The sequence below is a fragment of the Conger conger genome, chromosome 4 (assembly GCF_963514075.1).
Source record: "Conger conger chromosome 4, fConCon1.1, whole genome shotgun sequence".
NCBI lineage: Eukaryota > Metazoa > Chordata > Actinopteri > Anguilliformes > Congridae > Conger > Conger conger.
The window spans coordinates 17,912,848-17,936,621 of NC_083763.1; the positions used below are offsets into that span (position 1 = coordinate 17,912,848).

Below are 23,774 nucleotides of genomic sequence, written 5' to 3' on the forward strand. Positions count from 1 at the left end.
TTGATAAGTTTGAAATACTTTCAAACTGGGTTGCGCGCTGAGGTAACTTTAAATGGCATTGCTTATGTTGGGTTCTAGCCATAATGACAAAAGTAAATAGGCTAGTTGGTTTGCGCACCTTCAGTCCTTAACCCTCCCACGCCATCAGTTAGCAATAGCTTCCTTGGAGCCCGTCATAGTGACCGTAACCAACAACAGCGTCAACACAATGGATTCGCCTTAATATTACATTGGCATACACGTTAAAGGTAAAAATACGTTTTATAGCCTGTAAACAGGTCGTTTACGTGTTCCTAAAATATTCTTGAAGGTGTGCACATATTGTTTCTCTATTTTATGGGGATCCTGCTGAATCTTTATTCATTCTTCGGTTAATCTCGTGATGTCTGAAATTCCAGGACCTTAACGCCAGAAACGGGTAAAAAAAATATGGAAGTGTTGGGGGAGTACAAATGTCGAAACTGTGACATGGTCTTTCGATCCCTGACACTTCTGGACAAACACAGAGAACACTTCTGTATCGGCTGTGACATCGGAGATCCCCTCGTTTTAAAGCGGGGACAGCCGCAGTTCATGGAACCAGATGGAAGCAATTGGAAGGAAGGGCCAAAGAAGGCAGAGACCCCTAATTTCAAGAAGGTAATTGAGTTTTTCAGTTTTGTTAAAACATACATTCCTGTTAACCCAAGGTGAGAGATCACAGACTTGTACCTCATTAGAATGTTATTGACTTAACGTTCTTATGCCGATGTAACAATCACTACTGGTAATTTAAAAAATAGTTCTCGTACGATGACAGAATTTTGAAGAAGAAAAAAAAACTCTTCAAAAGGTTAAATCATGTAGCCATATAGGGTTAAATCACGTAGCCATATGAAATGATACTCCCCCCCCCCCCCCCCCCCCCTCCAATTAGATGTTTTGTTTCTTGACTGTGTCAGTGGCCTGGATGAAAAAACTAGATGGTACTAAAGCATTTCCTGTCGTAGACTTTCTTCATATCATATTTGATATATTTTTAGGCTATACTGTTCAATTTGGAGGCGGACAAAACGCGCCTTGCAACAACAGGTAACCTAATCGGTTTATCAGGCGGTCGATTATACTAGACCCCTCTTCTTCGTAGTTGCCAAGACAATATCACGTGATATTTTATACAACCAATGCCAATGCTGGATTTAGCAACCACAGCGCAGGTATAGCATATTCAGGGGAGAAGGTAGACTCGATTTCAACCATGAACCATTTGAGTTTCCTCAGATCGTTTTGGTCGGATTTTGTAAAATCAGTTTCAAAACAACTAAACAAAAACTGCGTATTGGATGGTTGTGCAGCCTACCTAAATAGCTGTAGAAATGCATCCAATGATTTTGTAGTCTCTTTTAAAATTCCTTCTTTGAGATATTTACTGTGCACTGACAAGGATATTGATAAGTTCATTTAGAAGGATTTTGGCAATGACTAATTTACCCCAGGTGAATGGTGTTACCCTCTAACATGGAACATTTATGCATTTTGTTGTGAATAGCTCCCAAAGTACTGGTCCAGGATTTTAATTTTATGGCAACACATACAGACTTGCTCTGGTCCTACAATTCTCTATGTACTAAGCATTATAGTGTTTATGAATGTAAAGAGTGAATTTCAGAATAATAATTCTCCCTGAAATATTGTGATATTGCTTTTATATTACATCACTCACCTTTTAGAGATACACTAGCCCCACCTTCCTTCTGAAGGCAACTGACTTTAGAAGCCAGAAGAGCATTCTCTCAGCTCCCATCTGTTGGCAGTAACCTGGTTACCTGGGTCTGTAGTGTACATACACAATTCAGACAGCCTTGCCTCCATCCTCAATCCTTCTTCCTTTATATCCTCAACAATACCCTTCTATGCTTTTCATCATATTCTGTTACCCATATTTGTGGCCTTCTCCTTTGTCATGTCAATGGACTCCTCCTATCTTTGAGTCTCCAAGGACATATAAGGCTGAGAACTTTTCATTTGTTTTAATAACATTATTTGTAGTTCTTCCATTTTTTTGTTACTCCATTATACAAGTATTTTGACTGTGCTTTGAGTGGATCAACTGCAAGGTGAGGTATGGCATTATAAATAATTGGGCTTTCAAACACTATGGACTAAGCAGACAAATTGATCAGTTATCAGTGACATTCTAAATACATTCTAAATAAAACACCTGATATTTACACCTCTACATCAGAGAGGGCAGAACAGTGAGAGGACGAGGCTGCAGAGATGGGACTGGCAGTCTAGGAAAGAAGAGGACCCAGGTCCCAGTGGGTCAGACAACCTCACCCTGAGGAAGCTCACAAATGAGGTGACTGAAGCTAGTTCTGCTGGATGTTATTTGTGTTGTTCAGAGTGACAGTGAAAATAACTTTCTCCTGATCAAAGGCTTTAGCTGTTTCTGGTGGAATAAACTGCATGTTTTATTGGGCCGGCAGTGTCCAGATGTTAAATGAATGCCTCTGCCATTATATTGTTTCCTGTCAGTTTCACAAGCTCAGGATGTCACTCGAGGAGAGCATGCCTACCCTTCCCACATGGGCTATTGAGGTGACTTTAAATCCCTGTTTAATCACAAACCAAATTTCTACCTTTAGCACGATCTCCTGGTTTCTATCATGGGTCCTGTCTTCATCACATAACAGTTATAACATTGCACACTTACTGACTTACATGACATTCCTGTGTGTGATAGATGTCAAATGAGAGAGGGCGCAGGTTAAATGAGGCCAGAGAGGAGATAGGTGATGGTCTGTGTTTTGGGGTGTGTGGTTCTCCACAGGGGTCCCAAGAGCCCAGCCCCAGGAGGCCATGGGAGTACAGTGACAGAGTTCGAGACATGGCAGAGAGACACGAGCGACAGCTGGCAGGCATACAGGCTCACAACCGTCAGCTGGAGCAGGAGAGGGAGGGTGAGTGAGTCAGAGCCCCTACCAACAGGCCACGTCTGTACGATGGAACAGCATGTGTGATTGAGGGTCACTGAAAACTATCTATAAGATATTTACTCAATATACTCAACTTTAAAGGGGACACGGTCTCTTCGATGGTCTGCTCCAAACAGTTCATTCAGTTGCGCCTCTCCAATTGTTTTAACGTGCTCTCATTGTGCCCACCTTCAGTTCTCCTGGAATGTGATGCACCTATAGACCATATCTCTGTGTATGTGTGTGAATAGTAATAGTGCATGTGTTTATTATCAAATTAATGTCTGTATGTGTGTCAGGGAGAGTGTGTGTTGATGTGCACCTCTGTGTTGACGTGTCAGAGATTGGACGGAGACTAGCGGAGCTGTCGGGCCAGGGCAACACCGCCAACCTGGAGAGGCTGATGCTGGAGCTGCAGGAGCAGGAGGAGAGGAACGAGGAGGCACTTCAGCACATCCAGGGCCAGATCCACACTCTGCACCAGCAGCAGGGGTCAGCAGGACAGGACCGGGGGAGAGGAAGGGGAAATGTTGTTTCAGCAACATTTTTAGCAACATTGTTTTTTCCTGACAACAAATCACAATGGTTTTGTTAGCATCAACAGTGCATGAGTACTGTTTAATTTACTCTAGACGTGTTAGACAGGAACCTGCAACTGATTTGGGTGCACATGTTTTATTTAGTTTATCATGAGGGAGAGAAAACGAAAGCCAGCTGGAAGGAAAACGTGTTTACTGTAAGTACTGCTATGCTCCCTCTATCAGGGCCAAAGAAGCCAGTATCCGCCCCAACTCTCCCAGCCTTGGGCCACACGAGGACAGAACGACGCAGCGCATGAGCTTTGACCTCATTTCCGAAGTGGACGGCCGCCTCTCCAGCCAAATTAGGTCACATTTCTTTCTCTTCAACAGCCATTTGCAATCCACCAGCGCAGTTCAGTTACTTTGAGCTTAAGACAGAGGTACAGGAAAAGTAACAATGCATTTTTTTAACATTGGGTTAAATCATCGATCCTCCGGCTACACATTTCTGCCTTCGTGCCATTCTACGGTGTAGATATTACAAGCTGACAAGAACAAGGCCATAGTCTGGTTTAAGTGGGCCGTGAATGACATCAGGCTTCTGCTTGTGTTGGTGTGGCAGAGCTCTACGATTGGTCTACATGCAGTCAGGTGGCGCTGACCCGGTGGTTCTGGCCCAGATGCACGACTTACAGGCTGAGGCGCACATGCTGGAGCAGGCCAGACCCAAAGCCGAACGCAAAGGAGAGAAGAGGAGTGAGTATTGCCATCCTGCCTTCCTTAATTATGTTGCCACATATACATACTTCTTAAGGGTCCTCTGGCTTATGGCTTATGTGCAACCTGTAAAATGTCTGCCATGTCGTAATTCACTAAAGGGAGAACCACATCTAAAAAGAAGACACACAGGCAAGGCTTGTATTTTCTGGTCCTCTTTTTATTTATTTGATTAAAAAAATGGAATTAAAAAGAGTTACAAAAAAGAGTTCAAATTAAAAGAGTTAATGGCCCTTTGTCTTAATGCTGTCTGTTAATGCTGTCTGTTAATGTGTCATCCCTCCTGTAGCCAACTGTGTGTGTGTGTGTGTGTGTGTGTGTGGGTGTGTGTATATATATATATGTATGAGTGTGTGTACTTGTCTTACCTTCACTCACTAGTGGACAGGGAAAGCAAGGACATCTCCTGACCTTCTCCACTCCCCTCCCCCCAGGATCGAAGCCCTCCCACCGGGTGCTGGATGCTGAGCTGCTTTCGGTGGAGAAGGAGAACCAGCGTCTGGAGGAAGAGATCCTGAGGATTCGGCTGGCCAGGGAGAGACACAGAGGGGAGGAGGGTATGTGCGCTCTTCAGCCCAAACTGCCTCACCCAGGGGAACGTAATCATCAGCAGTTTTTCTGTGCAGTTGGTGTAACTCCTAGCGGTGAATGTGGTTTTGTGAGTATAATTTGAGGTTGTGCTTGAGGATTTCCTCCTGCCCTAACTCCTGTTCCAGCAGCAGTTGGTGCTGAACTGCAGCAGATCCAGAGGGAGCAGATTCATCAGATGGCCACTGTGCAGGCGGAGATAGAGTACCTCCGCAGGGAGGTGGAGAGGGCCAAGGAGTTCCCCCGAGAGCGCAGACAGGCTCCACCCCCACCTCCTCCGCCCCCTTTCCCACCTCCTCCACCCATGCTTCCCCTGGGTCAGATGACCGCTCCGCCTACCCTGGTATGCCAGCCCTCCCCCTCTCATCTAAACCTCAGGTTTCCACATATCTGCTGTGTCTATGATGTGCTGGATTTCCAGGCACTATGAGAGGAGGAAACTGTGTTATGTTGGCTGTGTCTCTTTTCTCTATCCTTTCCTCCTCCAGGAGCAGACCAGGCCTCAAAATGCCATGCAAGGCAGGCCTATGCTGGATCCTCTCGAGTCCCTGGGTCCTGCACCGTATGACCCAGGGTGAGTTCTACTCCCTCTCACACTGGTGGAGGTGAAGCCTTTAGCATCCTGGCACATTCACATAGCACACTTCTAGGCAGTTACCAGGTAAAATACATCAGTAAATCCAGTCTCCGTTGCTGAAGATGGATTCAAAATACATCAATCAAAGTTCTTTCTGTACTACATTCATCCTCTATTTTGGTCATGAATTTCCTTATAGTTTTAAGTCATTGGGCTGATGTGTGATTGTGTGTGCTGCTGCAGGGCAGGCTTTGTGATATTCTATGACTTGGTTCTGGGTCTGGACGCCACCCTGCGAATGGTGCGCCTGGTGGTGGGATTGTATGCTGGAGGCCACGACCTTGGGCATCCCACCCACCTGCCGCCTGTACCGTGCCAACCAGGGGGAGCCCTTCCCTATACCAACGCTGTGCCCGCAGGAAACTACGCCACGCTGTCCATCAAACAGCCTGTACCAAGGTAACTGGGTTTTGGGGCACACTTTTCTTATGTCCAGCAAAGTTTTATGATGAGAAAGTCAATAACTACATTGGTAAGAGATCCACACCCAATGTTTACCAGGTAAGATGAAGCTGAAGATTAGAATGTGTGAATGTCTTTGGTATGGTATGGTATTTTAAAGGTAACTTTTGTTACTGTAGTGGCATCCACACCGAACATAAGTCACTGACCTCATGTGAGGGCCCAAGTGTGAGGGAGAGAGGCATCTACCCAAGAGAGCATCATAAAAATGTAATGCTTATCAACTAACTTATAACAAGATGGAGAACTCTCTTTGAAATAAATTAAGACACAATGCTTGAACTAATAAACGTAAAGCAGAAGACAATATGATCAAATAGGTGTCCTTACTCTGATTAATCGCCAAAGGTGAACAGAATAATTAGAGGAATTGTCAACTAATTTATATTAAGAATAGTTTGCATAATGGAGAAGAAATCCATTATTGTCTTGCTGTTGCTCATGACATTGTGTAGGCCACCCGGTTGTGCAGCTCCAGGTTCTCCCTGCCTCATGGTCTGCTCTCCCCACAGGATGCAGCCCTCTTCTTCCCTTACGCTGGTGGTGGAGGTGCAGGCTGCTGGGGGTCTGGACCCCTACGGCCAGGAGATCCAGCGGCTGGTGTCCCGGGGCTGGGCCCAGCTGGACCTCTTTGATGAGCACAACCAGGTCCAGAGCGGCCACTGGAGGCTTCCTGTCCGCGCTCTCCCGGTCCGGCCCTCCCTCAGCACTGCACAGCTCAACTCGGTCCCGCAGGTGAGACTGCCGGGGACCCAGCTTGGCGTGAAATGGAAGCAGTCGCGTGTCTGCACGGCACGGCCTGACCTTGGTCACCTTCTGTATTTATGTCCCCAGGTCGGCAACATGGAGCTCTGCCTGCGGGTGGTAAACGCTCGGGACGGAGACGTGCAGTCCCTGGTGAACGTGGAGCCCGGCAACGCTGGCCAGTATAAATACCCCTCAGTGGTACATCGGTCCATTTCCAACAGTCTTCTTTTCTATCTTTGCTCTATTCAGTAGCTTTTTATTGTACAGCTGGATCTCCTTCCTGTCAGAAGTAATAAATGTAGATGTAATTTCATTTAAATCTAAGTTGTGATTAATGTTGTTTTCTGCAAGATCTGAGGCATTGATGTAGAGTGGATTGGTGTAGTGTAAAGTTTCAGTATGCAAATAACGTTCTTTTTCATCACAGGTATCTACTAGACCCACAGCTTTCTTGGGAAACCCACCCCCTCCCCTCACTACATTAAAGCCTTCAGCCAATCCTTACCTTTCTCTCCTTCCCCCAACTGATCATGTGGATCCTCCACCAATGGAGGAATCCAATCAGAGGTGAGAAAGAGAGATGAAAACCACCCCCACCTAAGTATGCACTCTCATTCCTTATTCATCAATTACAAACAGACCTCAATAAGTACCACCCCCTTAAATTAATTACCCAGTTAATTACCCAATCAGGCCAATTCAGAACTCTTCTTCTTTTTAATGCGATACTTCTTTGTGGTATCTTTCAAGTTAATTGGGTAGATATTAGTATGAGTGTATGTAATATGCGTGACATACATTTTACATGGGTTTTAAGACACTACTGGAAAGATCGCAAGTGCATAACCACTGCATGTAACTACTGTAGTTCAGCTCTTATCCAAAACTTGTCCTACATCAGACTGGAAACAAAGAATTTGTTTCATGGCTAGAATTGACTGTTGTTGAAAAAGGACTGTTAATGCTGTTGTCAGCCTAATGTTAATAGTTTAATATTGAATGGCAAAAATAAATGCAATTGTCATGGCTTTGAAAATAGGCCAGTAAAAAAAGATGCAGAATACCTCATATTTAGGCAAAGTGTGTACTTGAACTAAATGATTTGGCCCTTGGTGTCCCTGTGTGGCTTTGCAGCATGCTTGCATGCTACTGGCTGGTGTACACACTCAATAACGATAAGGACAGATGAATGATAGGGATGGCATGTCACTCTTGCTCGCCTGGTGGTGGGTTGGAATCTCTCTCTCACCTCTGTGCTTGATTGCCACGTGTTCACTAATGAAACAATGAAAGTGTGGGAATGATTAATCCTTTTAACGTTTAATAATTTCATAATGTTAAAGTTCAGTGGTCATGCATGCTGTAGTGAGTAGAGTAAATGGGATTAACACACATACGACTTCTTTCAGCACAGTCTACTCCTTAACTCTATCTTTACATTCCACTTACTGTCAATACTTCATTGGACTTTTCACTCAATGCAAATCACAGCTACTGGGGAAATTTTATGCATGTTTAATGTGTTGATTTTCTGGGCTAATTATTCATTACTAATTGCCTATTATAATAACCTTAGAGCCCAGGTGATCTGATTTGTGTGTTGCAATCTGTTTACACAATGGTGATTTGACTACATTTTGGTGCTCTGGGGCAGCTGATCTCATTCTAGTGATTTGAAATGATTGGCACCCTGGCTTCCTGTCTTCCCATTGCTTTAAGCAGTGAGGCCCATGGGGGTGTTTGGCCTCCTGAACACTGCTGCTGTAAGGATGAGTAATGTAAGTAAGATTACCATTTAGGCTCTGAGAGGGCTGTGTAGGCTGAGCGCTAACTCTGCCTGTATGCTGGTTTGGTTGTAGTGAAGCTGCAGTGCCCTCAGGACCTGTGGGAGGTGGAGGTGGAGGTGAAAGGGTAGAAGGGGGGATCGGGATCATTGTGGACAGAGTGAAGGGGGCTCCGTCGGGAGAAGGGAGCCTCCGGCTGACGGGGTACAGCCAGAGGAGCGGTAAGGTGAGGACCGGGTTGGGGTCTGGGCCGGCCAGGCGAAACTCTGCAGATGGTTACATTGGGGCTGATTAAAGGGAGGTGACAGTGCCCTGGTCTGACAGTCCTCCCCTCTCTGCTGGCCTGCTCAGGTGCTGCTGTTTGGAACCTGTGGAATGCTCTGCTGCACCTCCACAGTGCTCTCCTCCATCAAACACGGGGACTTCATCTTCGGGGAGCAACGGGTACGCCTCCCCTCTGCACCCATCAGCACACTTCAAGTAACTCCAAAGCAACTTCTACAACAATATTAAACAGTGTCCATTAAACAGAGCTCTGTGTGCTCCACCGTTTCTTGTTTTGGGCCAGTCCCTGTGAAGTTGTCTGGGTGAGGAATCTCATAACTATGCATCCAGGGGCTGTATGTGTGTATTACCAGATTTTTAGCTTTTTTTTCAATTGGATGGCAAAACATAACATTGCTGTGCAAGCTGCTTTGGAGTGAATTGAACTGTACTTTCTTGCTTTAAAGAAAATACACTTGAAGTAACTTCATATAATGGCCTGTCCCAGGCATTATGAAGCCAGCAGGTCATCCAAAATCTAAAATATTCTGTCTGAAAAATATAAGTCTAAAAAACATAAAGTGAACTGCTTACCATTGTCATGATTCATGAGTCGACGTGCAGGACGTGCACTCTGAGGCTCTGCTCCTGTAGTATGTGTGTGGACATGATTCATGAGTCAATATGCAGGACGTGCACACTGAGGCTCTGCTCTTGTAGTATGTGATTCATGAGTCAATGTGCAGGATGTGCACTCTGAGGCTCCGCTCCTGTAGTATGTGTGTGGACATGATTCATGAGTCAATGTGCAGGACGTGCACTCTGAGGCTCTGCTCCTGTGTGCCCTCAGATCAGCTACTCCCCCGCCCAGCCCCAGGAGGACATGGTGCTGATCCTGCGCTTCTATCACTGGCCTGGAGGGGGCAGTGGAGAGCCTGGGAGCCTGGTGGAGCAGAAGAGTCGGGCCCCTTGGGAGCAGGACGGCGTGGCAGGGAACCTCGCTAAGCAGGAGGAGTGTGCCTCCGCGTGGGGGGTGATCAGACTCACCCGTCCCGCGGCTCCAGGTGCGTGACTGCTGCAAGGCTGCCGCTCACATAGGTGTATGTGCTTTAAATTCACTCAAAAAGTATCCTCCCATACCTGCTTCTGCTTTAATGAAACGGACATATATACATCCCATGGGAGGTATTATGGCGCGTTCCATTTACCTCGGAAGTCGGAAGTCGGAGCTGGGAATGACGTCACACTCGAGTAAACAACTCGGATAACCAAGATGGACGCCTCCAGTGCTATTGTTGCTATCGTTGTAGCCATTGTTAGCAATACCAGTTGAAAACACCACATTACACGGTATTCTATACATACAAACACCGTAGTAACATGTCCACAGATAGACGTTGGACAGTACTACGTATACCACTTATTTAATTACACAAAAACAAAACAGAAGTGCTAAATAATACATTACGAGAGATTTTATTAACCGTTGACGCACAGAGCAGCCATCTTGGATTTCTAACTCGGGGTTACTCGGTCCTTCCGACTTTCCCAGTCGGAAATCCCACCTCAGGGGGCGTTCCAGTTGAAATGTCCGACTGGGAACTCGGAAATTCCAACTTCCCAGTACAAATGGAACGCACCATTATGTTATATGATTTGAGATCCGTGTTGTTTGTTGAGCTGTTTTTAGTGAGCTTCTGTTCTTGTGGTGGTTTGAGAATGGAGGATCAATACTTCAGCAGTTCAGTGATATTGCATACATACAGTAATGACACAGTTTACATACACAGAAAGACAGTGGACATTGTGCTAGAGACAATGTTCTGCTGTGAAGCAGCAGTACTGACCCTGTGTCCCATTTCCCTGACAGTGGAGAAAAGAGCAGCTGGCCAAGAGGTGACCTGGAACACTGGCACCCACACAGTGCCCCTTTACCATGTGCCAGTGCCACCTGCCATTGCCCTCACTGCCCTGGTAAAGTAATTGTCTCAAATTGTTGTCAAAGTCACTGCTCTGCTCATTTCCAGTCTACAACAGACCAACAACATATCAATTACCTGTTGTAAAACATACAATATTTCCTAAAGCCTAAGTTTGCAGACCTTTGGGTGTCCTTAAAGGTACTGTAGCGGGTCCCTGGCCAGACTAGATATGCAGTGGCTATATATGGATTTAAGAAACCATTTAAAAAGATAGAAACCCTTTTTTATAAAGGCACCCCTATTAATTTATGATGACGTCCCCTGGATACCTTTGACCCTGGGTGGGGGTCCCTGAATCAGAACCTTAAAACATACATAACTTCTTCCCAGACAAATGGTAGCTTGATCACTGCATTTTTGTTCCTGTATTTATAATCCTCCATTGCTTTTTAAATGTAACTCTCTGATTGACAACGTGTTGATGTTTCTTTCTCTGCCCTTATGTTAGCCCGATGAGAGTCTGGTAAAGCCCTTTGCGGCTTATGGAGACGCGGCGGCTCGTCTGCATATCTACAGCGGCGAGGCGCCCCTCTTCCCGTTCCCTCCAGAGTCCCCAATCCCCCCTCATCGCCCTCCAGAGTGGCCTCAGGTCCGCTGCCTCATGGGTCATCTGCAGCTACATATCATATCCAGCACATATCTCTACCGGAGTCAATATCCAAATCAGCGCCTCGGTTAACTCAACACTTATTTCTTGTTTAAGCTACATTTGCACTTTGCTGGAAAGCTTACACATTTTAAACTGGTTTTCTTGGGTCTGTCTGAAATTAGGTTTGAATGGGAAATATACTGCATCAAAACATTTGCAGGTACATCAATAACATTTTTACAGCATATTTTAATATGTGCAATATGCACATTAGCATGTTCAGAATCATGATAAAAGGCATCGTCTCAAACTGAAATGGTCTGAATTTCATCCCAAGTATTGATTATTCTGTGGTGATGTCTCCAGGGGGCATATATCTTCCATCAACGGGAGACCCCTCCAGCACGCCCCTTCCTCTCGGGAGACGGGTTTGACCTCTACATTGATGGAGCCCGCTTCCTGCCAGACTGTGTAACCATCAGCAGAGTCGCCGGACGCATCTTCGACCGACACTACAACCAGTGAGTGAGGAGACCTCAGATGCTGAGAGGACAGGTTTCACTCCTGTGGCTTTCAAAACCTGTGCTGTTATAGTAGTTTGAGGTTTGAGCATATCTGCCTTGCAATTGCAAAACCCACCAATGCATTGGTTTTTGCAGAGTGGGGCCAGATATTTCCACAGGAATAGACCTGAACAGCAACATCTTTGAGCCAGTTTACGATGAGAGGGTAGAGATTCGCTGTCCCAATATGCCCCCATCGGCAACACTTTTACTAAAGGTGAGTGAAAGAAAGAGAACTGGGGGTGTGTGTGTATATTAATGGCCTGACCCAGTGGTGGCACCTGATGATGCCTTTAACCATTTTCTGAGGGAAAATCTAAAATATCGATTGCATCTTACTCGCAGCACTGGTCTTATATTTATCTGCAGGTTTACACTGTGGACCGTTTTAGTCTGAGAATGGTCCTGATTGGCTGGACAGCACTTGGTCTGTTTGTGGAGTCTGGTAGTGAGACCCAGCCTGGTGTGGACACTGGTGCATTGCAGGTACTCAGTGTGTGTGTGTGTGTGTGTGTATGTGTGAGTGTGTGCATGCGTGCGTGTGCATGTGTGCGTGAGTGTGTGCATGCGTGCGCGTGCATGTGCGCGTGAGTGTGTGCGTGTGTGTGTGTGAGTGCATGTTTGTGTGTGTGTGTGTGGCGTGCACGCATGCGCGGCACGTGACCCATAATTACAATGCAGTACAGCTAACTGAAGCAGTTGTCAATGAGTAGACTTCATCAGCTGTGGCCTTGCTTTATCCCTACCGTAGATATCACTGAACGAGGGCGCCCATCAGCTTAGACTATACCACAGTGGCCCTGACCCTGACAAGCCTCTGTCCACTAAAGCACTGAGCTCAGCCAGCAGGTATTAATGTGCCCTGTTGAATGGTGTGAAAGTAGTGTCTTTCAGGATACAGCCTAAACACAACACGCACAGATTGATTGTGCTTTTGTATTGTGAGTGCAGGCGGGTGCCCTGTGCTACTGTGCTTGTGCGGGTGGCGAGAGCCCCTGTGGATGAGCATGGCCTCGCCCTGAGCCGCAGCCAGTTACCCGAGGGACACTGGGGAAAGCTGGGGCTGCTTCTACCCCGGCCAAGCTACTCCAAAGGAGGGTATTACTCCAGCTCTGCCAGGCCTACCCCTGGGGAGGCCTCACTACAGTCTGCCATGATCCACCGGTGAGCTCTGCTCCATTCTCAAAATATAGCCAGTCGTCACCAGTCCAAACAGCTGCAGGACCAACATGGTTGCTAGCATGTCGAGCTGTTCCATATCTTCTTCTTTTAGGTCAGTGGTGCTTGTCAGAGAGATCGCCAGTCTAATTGCTGGAACAAGCTGGGGGGCAGAGCCAAAGTCAGATGAAGAGATAAGCAATTGGATCAAACAGAAGTTAAGCCGCATGATGGACAGCAGGCCCCAGCCTTTCAACTTGAACATGGTCTCACGCTACCTCAGTTCTGCAGGACTGAAAGTAAGCTGGAGGAAATGTTTTTTGAACACTATGCAGTGAAAACAGACCTGCCTCATGATCCTTACTGGGGCCTGTGTTCTAGGTATCTGTGGACCGAGCGCTTAACCTGCCTTGGACAGCCTTCACCTTAGGTCTCTGCACCCTCAGTCCCCCTGCCGCCTTCTACCATGGGACATCATGGTTTTCATACGACCGCCCCGCCATTCTGCAGCAGCTGGACTTCAACAGCAGTCAGAGCTCCCCCCGGTGGTCAGATGGGTTCAAGGTAATGTAATATCAGAAAAAAATTGGGATTGATTCAAAAACTGATTAGCATAAAATCCATAAATGAACACCAGCAGTTTGGTGAGGTGTAACTGCAGATCCAGTCATTGCCAAATTAATGTCCATACATTGATAAATCTTCAGAAAGTGTCAAGAAATGAAAAGGACTTATTTTGTAAGTTACAAAAAATACTTGTCAACTAATTTCTGGTTCATTCAAGGATTTGAGACAACCTTTGTTGTCTCTGGTGTTGTCATGTGCCATACAGTCCTGAATAAAATCCTGCCCATTGGGCTGCAGATAAATGGCCATAACAGTGGGAGTGAGAGTTTTAGAATGCAGCTACATTTGCTCAGTGTTATAACCAATCCTGAAAAGCACCCAGGGCTCATTCAAGGTTTCTGGGCTGAAGTCTTTCCCCAGGCGGGTACACCACCAGCACCTGACTGCCATCATACACCTGCATGAAGTTTCTGTACTGGCTGCACAGGATCCTGCTGGTACCCAGTCACCCAGGGGGCAGAACACCTTAACTTATAGCCTTGGGAAAGAGTCATGGGCAGCTCTGCCCATCTTCACCCGGGGGTACTGCCATACAACTCATTACCAACTGCCCCTATATCAGGGTTCCCCTTCACAGGTCAGTAACGAGATTACAGCACTAATAGGACTCCAATTGACTTCCTGGGCAGAAATGAACTTCAGAATTTTTGCATTCATGCAGGATGTGATTAATGCCTTGGCCCATGGAGAATTCCAGATGGTTTTGGAAGATCTAAAACTGAAGGGTCAAGTAAGTATGTTACCTCGCCAACATCACACACACATTTATTCAGTCTAGCAGGCGATCCATAAATGTGTGTCCGGCAGGTCCAGCTGCTCAAAGGAGCGTCGGTTTTTGTGCGAGTGGCAGATGGCCGCAGGTGTGAGGAGCTGGATCTGAGCCAGGACAAGGTGAGACCACACTCAACCTATCAGTAACTGTAACTCATTAAAAAAATTTGGATTTGAACAAGTGAAGATAAACCAATGCAATGAGTTAGTTAATGCAGAGATGTACATTAAAATGTAAGTCAAGGAACTTCTGGTTAATCTTTGAAAGCCCCTTCTCTTAAACATTGACCAACCTGTACTCCTACAGGACAGAGACATATCCCAGCTACCCATAGATCAAATGGACTTTTACACCCCCCAGGGCAACACCATACCCCTCTCACAACTTATACCCCCATCCTACACTGTGGACTCCTTCACCACTGAACTTACTGCCAAGTTCACACAGGTAAGGAATAAAATGTTGGCCTGACTGGAAAGTCATTCCAATCATGCAGAAGAGGGGATTCATTGGGCATGTTTTGTACCATTCATTGCAGCTTGTTTACCGGACTCTGGGAACCTCCACTCAACTCGGCAAGCAAAATCTCCTGCAACTGTGACAGAAGCAGCCCCAGTGCTCCACCCTTAATGTTCCTGCAGTCAAATTCCACCCTCATGTACAGTAAACAGCAAACCACAATAAAAGTGTAAAATTGAGAAATCTAAACTGATCACGAGTGAGACGTTCACTTTTGCAAATATTCTTTATTGAAACGTACTACAATTTTACAAAAAGGGGAACAAACATTTAACATGGAAATGCCTTATTTACAACACAAAGCTTACAGATGGGAGGGAAAGGGAGCATGCTGTACTGGTTGATCTGCCATCTTCAGGAAGGACATCACGAGGTCTCCACTGTGGTGGACGGCTTCACTGGCTGAGGGAGGACAAAAGGGTTTAGACCAAACAGTCCAGTACTACAGCAGTGAATCGTAAATGTGTGGAAGAGCACTGGCGCCTATAAAAACAGCCATTGCATGAACCAACCAACCACTACTCCACTCCAGAGCCCAATCCTGATAAGGGGGGGGGGGGTCCCACCATTTCTAGTTTAAGCAGTTCAAGTGACCAGCAGACTAGATCCTTCCAAACTTGTCTGGGGACACCAGCTCCCAAAATGCCAAACAATGCCGCAAGCTACCAAGTGTCAAGCCTATCACTCGCCTCATCCTGCTCCATTTTCTCCTGGACTCCATTGCCGTTGCTGGCGGAGTCTCCGTTGCCATTAACTGTGGCCTCCTGTTTGGCTTTTTTAGCACCACTGTCCTTTACTGGGCCCTCCTCCTCTGGTTTCCTCTGTGCGGAACACAAAGCAGGATAGACTGGTTAAAGCTTCACCACACTCCATCTACTCTACACAAGCGCACAGCCACTGGACACCACACTGAAGCTACAGAAAAACCACAGCACATGACATAAGCCTCATTCAGCAACACAGCTCCTCCTCAAGACACCGCAACACCACACTTCCTCAAACTGACCAACCTATCAATCACTCGCAAACAATGAAGCCTTAAATGAAACGGATTTCCAAAAAATAAAAAGCTAGGAAAGTTGGTACACTTCACAATGCATGCAGCAAGGCATTTAGCACAGCAACAAGGCAGCAGCCAAGCACCCACTTGCCAGCCTAGACCCAAACTAAAAAAAAAAAAAAATTATATAAAGCATGCAGATTTCCCAACCATCCTACAGAGAAGTGGTACACTGACCTTCTTCCTGACCAAGTGAGAGATGTCCGATGCAGATTTGGAGGCAGCTCCATCAGTAGGTGCCACAGAGATCTGAAAGACAATGGTCTCAAGCTCAGCACAATGATCACCTTGCAGAGCTAATAAGCAGGCCTCCAGTTCTACATTAGTGTTCACGCAATCATTCAAGTGAAGACGGTGGCATCGAAGGTTACACTACCTGGCTTAGAGTAGATGATGAGGTTCCACCGTTTTCACCTGAAAAAGCAGAAGTGGAGGCCCCAGACTGCAAGAGAGCAATTACATCATATCAAAAATAGGCAAACATCAAGGGGAAAATTAGAAATTAAAACTTATCCCAATGATTACATATGACCTATGTAAATAATATTTTCATGAGACCCACTCTACTCACCAGGGTCTGCTGTATGGCCACCGAGGCTGCTCCGGCAGTCTTCTGGCTCTCCCGGGCGTCCTCCACCTTCTCTCTAATGTCAGGCAGCAGCTGCTTCAGCTCCTCAGTCTCCCGTTTCTCTTCTGTAGCTCCGTCTGTGTCCTCTGCCTTGTCAATGGCCTCCTGGAGCATTGCTGTAGGCCCAAGGAAGGCACAAATATAAGCAATTTCACAACCAAACTGGAATCTTTCCCCAGAGCAGCCTGTTCATACTGGCATAAAGGCCTTCCGAAGCATAGGTCACCAGATCAGATCCACACCAATGACACTGCACAGGAACACAATGTTGCGCTGAGAGGCACGCAGCCCTTACCTAGTCGGCTCTCGATGACCTGGATGGAGCTGTTAAAGTGCTGGATGGCCTGGGCGTACTGAGTGGTATAGCTGAAGGTCACGCCCAGCTGGTAGTGTGTCTCAGCCAACAAGCGACTGTGGGGGGGCAGGTGCTTCAGCTGCAAGTTCAGGCATTCCTGGAAGTCCTCCAAGGCCTGAATGTAATTGCCTAATTGGGGGTGGGAGGAGGAAAGAGTCAATTCCAACTTAACACTATGCTACAGAATTACCACAGCAATTAAGGGCCAAAAACCTTTACTTTGAACAAACCTGATTCAGCACCAACTTCCCCAAGCTTGAGGTGTGCTTGTGCTGCCATTAACTGGTCCTCCTTGTCCTCTTTCCTTTGCAAGAATAATCAAATTCATGTTCAGCTTCATCGTTCAACACAATCAAATGTTTGAAGAGTTCACTGAAGTACATGCTCCAGGCATAGCATATTAGGCACAGTGGCAATGCACCAAGCAGAAATGCACTACCTTTTGTAGATGACTTTAGCCACTTCCAACATCTCCCAGGCCAACTGCAGGTTCCCCACCTCCTCTTCCTCACTCTCCTGCAAGCACAGGCCGGGTACAAAGTGTCACATGCAATATCCTCTCCCCAAAGGGGGGGGGTCACACACAACACACAACACACACCTTATCGTCAGCAGTGCCCTCTCCATCTTCATCATCATCGTCGTCGTCGTCATCCTCTAAGAATCCAAACCAAATGCATAAAAATCCTTCAAGCTGCCATACAGTTTAGGTGCTCAAGGAACAGCCAACCACAAGACTACTTTAGACCATGCAGCGCTTGGTCATTGGTTGTTAAATCAGAACGAAATGAACCAATTAGACTGACCAGGCAACAGAATGCTATATACCAAAAAGAGAATACACTTTTCATACAAGAGCAACTTGCTCTCAAGTGAATGATTTTAGATAGTTTGAGGAAACATTAGAAATATGCTGGTGTTCAGTTTGTGTGCTTTGCTGCATTCTGTCATCAACTGTGAATGGTGAGGGGGAAAAAATTAAAGATAATAAAATTTAAAAAAAGTTGCATAGCATTGTTTTTTGCCAACAGCCAGACAATCTCATCCAGCATCTTTAAGGCAAACATGGGGGGGGGGGGGGGGCTTTCCAAATAATTCCTAATCCTGAAGGGTTTTAATCAAAGGTTCTACAGCCATGTAAAGGTTTGAGCAGTGCTGCCTGTAGATGAGCACACTCAAGATTGGCCAGTTGAACAGTTCAGGTAGCCCTTTATGGAGTTCACTTAATTTTTATATGATAAAAACCATTCCCTTAAAAATAAACAATTGTAGCCATTCAGTGTACACCTTAAACCCAAAAGCCATTTCCTCTCCCAGGTGCCCCTTGTTCACCCAAAGTGCCCTCTACACCAGTTTACCTCCACCCTCATCCATCTTTTCATCGTCACAAGGTTCTTCCACCTCTGCCACCTTCTCTGCACTCTGACCTTCAGCTCCTTTCACCTCATCCTTGGGAGATGGCACAACAGCAACACCAATCTCACCCTTCTTGGGAGACGGCACCAAGGGAATACCACTGTCATCCTTTGTTGGAGATGGAGCCACAGGAACACCGCCCTCATCCTTCTTGGAAGGAGCTTCAGAAACACCGCCCTCATCCTTCTTGGAAGGAGCTTCAGAAACACCACCCTCATCCTTCTGGGAAGGAGCTTCAGAAACACCGCCCTCATCCTTCTTGGAAGGAGCTTCAGAAACACCTCCCTCATCCTTCTTGGAAGGAGCTTCAGAAACACCGCCCTCATCCTTCTTGGAAGGAGCTTCAGAAACACCGCCCTCATCCTTCTTGGAAGGAGCTTCAGAAACACCGCCCTCATCCTTCTTGGAAGGAGCTTCAGAAACACCGCCCTCATCCTTCTTGGAAGGAGCTTCAGAAACACCACCCTCATTTTTGCTGGGAGATGGAGCCACAGGAACAGGGCCCTCATCCTTTTTGGAAGGAGCTTCAGAAACACCACCCTCATTTTTGCTGGGAGATGGAGCCACAGGAACAGGGCCCTCATCCTTATTGGAAGGAGCTTCAGAAACACCGCCCTCATTTTTGCTGGGAGAGGGAACCACAGGAACTCCACCCTCATCCTTATTGGAAGGAGCTTCAGGAACTCCACCCTCCTTTTTGCTGGGAGAGAGAGCTTCAGGAATTCCACCCTCATCCTTATTGGAAGATGGAGCTTCAGGAACATTCCCTTCATTTTTGCTGGGAGATTTAGGGCAGCATTCCGGCAGCTTATTCTTATTGAGTGACGAAGCCAGGGGAACACCATCCTTTTCCTTCTTGGGAGATTGTACAGCAGTAGCACCAGCCACATCCATTCCATTCACAGTAGACTCAGTAACTTCCCCCTTTCCATCTTTGGCAGGGGACTGGGCAACACCACCCTGTTCCTCAGTCTCCATCTTATCCTCGGCACCATCAGCTTCGCTTTTTTCCTTCTCTGCCATGGCACTGTAAACTTGCACGCGAAGCTCATCCCTAGTTTTTTCTGCACGCCCATGAAATGGGCAGCATAAAACCATAGATTAAAGTACTTGCAGCTCATTCTGAATTTCTAACCAAACATCAAGGAGTCATGAAACCACAAACCAGCTGTGTCCAGTATCAAAAAGATACAAGCGCCTGTCTAGGTAATTGGCAGTAGAATCTAATGCTGGAGAGCCAGCTTCTTTTGCAGTTCACGACACCAGCAATTGACATCTGTTTTACTGGAGGTTCCTGGGCAGACTTGATATGCAATGACTACATCATTTGGGAAACTGTTAATATAGAACCTTTAGAGTCGTTGGGGGGGGGGGGGGGGGGGGGGGGGGGGGAGACGACAACTAAAGTAGTTTCCAAGGCCTTAATTTTCTGCTGACAACAGAAACCAAAACCCTACAGATCCTTCAAGCCACCAGGATGCAAGTTTAACAGCTTGGGCCTTGCCACTTAAGCAGTACAATCACCAACAAAACACGAAAAGCCCCAAACACAGGCAGTCATATCCACAACTCCTCCACGCAGACAGGGCAGGTGGTGACAGGAAGCTAGCAAAAAGTAACTTGTGCCAAAGACCAGCCCACAGGGCCCATTGCTTCTGATACTCACCATCTAAGTTATCTGCACTCTCTATTTTGGAGTTGTCTAGCTTCTCCCCTTCCTCAGAAGACTCCTCAGGAACTCCTTCCAGAGCATTGCCAAGGACAGTATTCTCCATCCTGTTGCAAGATCCCAAATATTAGTCTGGCCTTACCAAGTGTGCTACACAAGAAACATCACATGCCAGTGATGGGGTCTTTTGATTTTTAGGACCACCCAAACACATCAGCAAAGACCATCCTTTAGTAAAAGGCAGACTTACCTTGCTAGTTCCAGAAGAGACTTTCCACACAAAAAGAATGCTTCTCCACATTCATCTGCCGTGTCTCCATATTTCTCTGCTCTGTAAAGAGTCCAGGAAATTAAGATGTAATTGTGATGAACACAGCAGGAAAATTCTAGTACAGGCCTACATTAGTCCAGTTAAAAGGCAATTAATTGAACCAATCCTCATGTTAAAGAATAAAATGATGCATTGCATGTTTGATACAGTTGCCCCCGAAAAACATACGTACAGCATGCCACAGGCCTCCTGGAACACATTAACTGCAGACACCACATCCCCCATAACCAGATGCCGGTTTCCAGTGCCAATCAGCTTTTTGGCCTCATCCATGACATCAGAGCTGCACAGAAATTAGTACAAAAGTAACTTGACATGCATACATGTCAACATAATTAAACCAGAAGAACAACAGTCATTGGTGTGAATGAAGTCCACACAAAATACTTGAATGTTCAAATTTAAGGGTTAGACTTGCAAATTGCATTCCTATTCAATTCCAAAGTGCATCCGGGACAACGTTTCCATAACGTCAGTATAAAGTCAGCGTCGTGGAGGGGGATTTGAGATAAATACAGCAATACAACCACGTTGCCTCGCTGACATGTCAAAATCGAATTCAGGATTACCCACGTGGACTATTGTTTCTGTCCAACAGGAAGTTGCCATATTCCAGTTAAGGCGAACGACATAATCCCGCCAAAAAACAGCCAGTTTGACACAGGCTGCCTGAACGAAATAAACGCGACTGCACTGATTCACTGGGCAGAAAATTCGCAAAAGGTTTCTCACCTGTCAGCGGCGCTTGACGAGCAGGGCTTTTCCTCCATGCTAAAAGTAAATGCATGACAATTTTTATCGCTTAATGAGTGATCTAGAAAAGAACACAATGAGCTATAGCATTCGCCAATAATTACTACACGTTGATAAGTAATTAGTTAGCAAAGCAGCTCAAGCGAACGTTGGCAATACAAGTGTAACGTTAACTTAAGTTGCATTTATCAAATACACGCATCTCGTTTAGTCACTAGACACGTTTGCTTCTTTCGTAGCTGGCAAAAAAAAAAAAAAAAAAACTTCACAGGTCACGATTGTTTGACACCAGTCGTTCTGCAACGTTAAGTAAGCAAAGTTCTATTCAACTGCGGTTATTTAATATTAGACTCGCTAGATTGCCGTAAAAAGCTAACGTTAGCTAGCGTTCATTAGCGAGCGATGAATTGCTAGTTTGCCAATCGTCACAAACATTGCCAAACATCTAATATTGGCTAGCGAACGAACTTTCGCTTCGTATGAATGCGACTACTTGCCTGGCACGAATTTCGTTACCACCAAACTGATGGCTGGCTAACGTTAGCCTCAACTTAACAACAGCAACGCGCGATTGGATGTAGCAAGCTAGCAAGCAATATACAGCTAGCCAATGCGCTGCGCGAAATGACTGACATTTGCTAAAACTAAATGTATAAATTAAAATTAAACTATAAGAGCACATCCGAACACACTCGGTAACTTTACAAGGATTAAATGCATGTTACCAGTGTCGAAAAAAGTACAGTGCAGGTAGCTAGTTGCGAGTCAACAGGAACTTACGAATATAGCTAGCTCGATCCGTTCTCATCAGACAGCATTTCACATAGTAGGACAGAGGCCATAGCAACGCAGAACAGGCTCCAAAGAGAAACTAAGCAGAGCTGGCTACATTGTTGCTTTGTTAGCTAGCTAGGCTAGATAAATTATATTCAAAACTATCAGAATTGAACCCAGTGAAACTACAAATGTTTCCTCACCTTCCTGTGGTTGAAGGAGCTGGAGTATCCTCGGGCATATTAACAGAACTCGAAACGTCTCGGGAAAGTACCCTTTTATTAATTATATGTACAATACAGCGAACAGCTCCACAAGAAGATGGCAGGTTTCTTCCCCAGTTCGCTCCTTTTTTGTTGGCGCCTTTAAATACAGATTGCAACCATCACTTCCGTTGAACTTTCACCTTGTTGCTCAAAAAGGAAAAACGCGGGAGAACGATTTAAAGGGCTAGCCTTTCGGATATTTAATTCAGATATCGGAAAATATCTAAATAGATAAAAACAAATCAGTGAATAATGACGCAGTTATGGCAATGGGTAATGTTACTTCGCACACTGATATTCGTATTCCTTTGTAACTTAATTTTCCCCTTTGCAACTTCATTAATACTGTTTTTAAGAGGTAATGTTCCATTGAGGTTGAGCGTGCTAATGCTAATATCGCCTGCCCCTGAAGGTATGGAGGGCTGGAAAGAAATAAGGGGTGTAATAGATTTTAAAACGAATAACGGCTTCAAGATTACAATAATTGATAAAGTGATATATACCGTGAGCACCATAATTCATTGGACAATGACACTTAAAAAAAAGAAGGATACAATGAGGTTGAAGTGCAGACTGAAAGCTTTAGAGGGTATTTTCATCCATATCAGATGAACCATTTAGAAATGACAGCACCTTTTATACATCGTCCCCCCCATTTTAAGGTACTGCAAGTATTTGTTGAATTGACTTCACATGTGTGTGCCCTTAGTGAATACAGAAGAGAGCTGTTGATGTCTAGTAAAGATAGGGATGGAGTGTTGTGGCTTGGGTATGTATGGCTGCCAGTGGAACGGGCTCACTTGTCTTCATCGATAATGTGACTGCAGACAGAAGTAGAACAAGTCATTCTGAAGTCTACAGAAATATTGTATCTGCTCAGATATGCCTCCAAACTTATTGGACATTACTCATGATGCAACAAAACAATGATGCGAAACAGCAGCAAAGGGGTTTTTGACAGCCAAAGAGTAGAAAAATCTTTGACTGGTCGAGTCCATCACCGGATCTGAATCATTACATTACATTACATTACATTATTGGCATTTGGCAGACGCTCTTATCCAGAGCGACGTACAACAAAGTGCATACCCATAACCAGGGATAAGTGCGCTGAAAGACCCTAGAGGGAAGTACCATTTCAATTGCTGCCCGTACAACAAAGATAAGGACCAGGGCCTATTTTTTTATTTTTTTTAAACAACAAATAAACAAACAACAAAGCAAAAGTGACCAAACTTAACTATCCAAATACTACTTACCTAGCCAACTAAAAATACCGAAACACAACAAAGTAAATCACAAAGACAACAATTAAGGTTCACAGGGAGGTAGGGAGGGATGGGGAGAGGTGCCGCTTGAAGAGGTGTCTTCAGTTTGCGCTTGAAGGTGGGGAGAGATTCTACAGAATCAAATTGAACATGCATTTTACATGCTGAAGAGGAGACTGAAGGCAAAAAGTCCCCGAAAAAAGCAGGAACTGAAGATGGCTGCAGTAGCGACAGGACTGGCAGAGCATCACCAGAGAAGATACCCAGAGTCTGGTGATGTCTATGCTTCGCAGACTTCAAGCAGTCA

The 23,774-nt window shown here is 45.7% G+C and overlaps 3 protein-coding genes across 5 annotated transcripts; 2 read left to right on the plus strand and 1 right to left on the minus strand.

The window, feature by feature from the left end:
• The first annotated feature begins 172 nt into the window (after positions 1–172).
• Positions 173–8,604, plus strand: ccdc17 (coiled-coil domain containing 17). The gene is made up of 14 exons (XM_061237900.1): positions 173–248; positions 399–639; positions 2,225–2,341; positions 2,813–2,942; positions 3,299–3,449; positions 3,722–3,844; positions 4,101–4,234; positions 4,690–4,812; positions 4,978–5,186; positions 5,332–5,417; positions 5,664–5,879; positions 6,455–6,677; positions 6,777–6,909; positions 8,549–8,604. The coding sequence occupies exons 2-14, from the start codon at positions 430–432 to the stop codon at positions 8,602–8,604; spliced, it is 1,911 nt and encodes a 636-aa protein (XP_061093884.1). The 5' UTR covers positions 173–248; positions 399–429.
• On the plus strand, positions 7,844–15,098 carry LOC133127456 (uncharacterized). The gene is made up of 18 exons (XM_061240374.1): positions 7,844–8,467; positions 8,549–8,699; positions 8,825–8,917; positions 9,588–9,801; positions 10,608–10,711; positions 11,168–11,308; positions 11,675–11,829; positions 11,968–12,088; positions 12,241–12,357; positions 12,623–12,720; positions 12,823–13,035; positions 13,145–13,328; positions 13,411–13,593; positions 14,006–14,233; positions 14,318–14,386; positions 14,464–14,547; positions 14,735–14,875; positions 14,967–15,098. Exons 3-18 carry the CDS (start codon positions 8,849–8,851, stop codon positions 15,027–15,029), a joined length of 2,184 nt encoding a protein of 727 aa, XP_061096358.1. The 5' UTR covers positions 7,844–8,467; positions 8,549–8,699; positions 8,825–8,848; the 3' UTR covers positions 15,030–15,098.
• A 56-nt stretch (positions 15,099–15,154) lies between these two features.
• Positions 15,155–22,294, minus strand: nasp (nuclear autoantigenic sperm protein (histone-binding)). Of its 3 annotated transcripts, XM_061240370.1 has the most exons (15): positions 22,137–22,294; positions 21,139–21,177; positions 20,579–20,689; positions 20,326–20,406; positions 20,073–20,182; positions 18,349–19,470; positions 17,592–17,647; positions 17,430–17,506; positions 17,221–17,294; positions 16,931–17,119; positions 16,579–16,751; positions 16,384–16,449; positions 16,185–16,256; positions 15,637–15,768; positions 15,155–15,349 (listed from the first exon to the last, which is right to left on the minus strand). In XM_061240370.1, exons 1-15 carry the CDS (start codon positions 22,172–22,174, stop codon positions 15,314–15,316), a joined length of 2,376 nt encoding a protein of 791 aa, XP_061096354.1. In that variant the 5' UTR covers positions 22,175–22,294; the 3' UTR covers positions 15,155–15,313. The 3 variants fall into 3 exon arrangements, with proteins under 3 accessions (XP_061096354.1, XP_061096357.1, XP_061096356.1); XM_061240373.1 differs by lacking the exon at positions 18,349–19,470; XM_061240372.1 differs by lacking the exon at positions 15,637–15,768.
• Between the last annotated feature and the right edge of the window lie 1,480 nt (positions 22,295–23,774).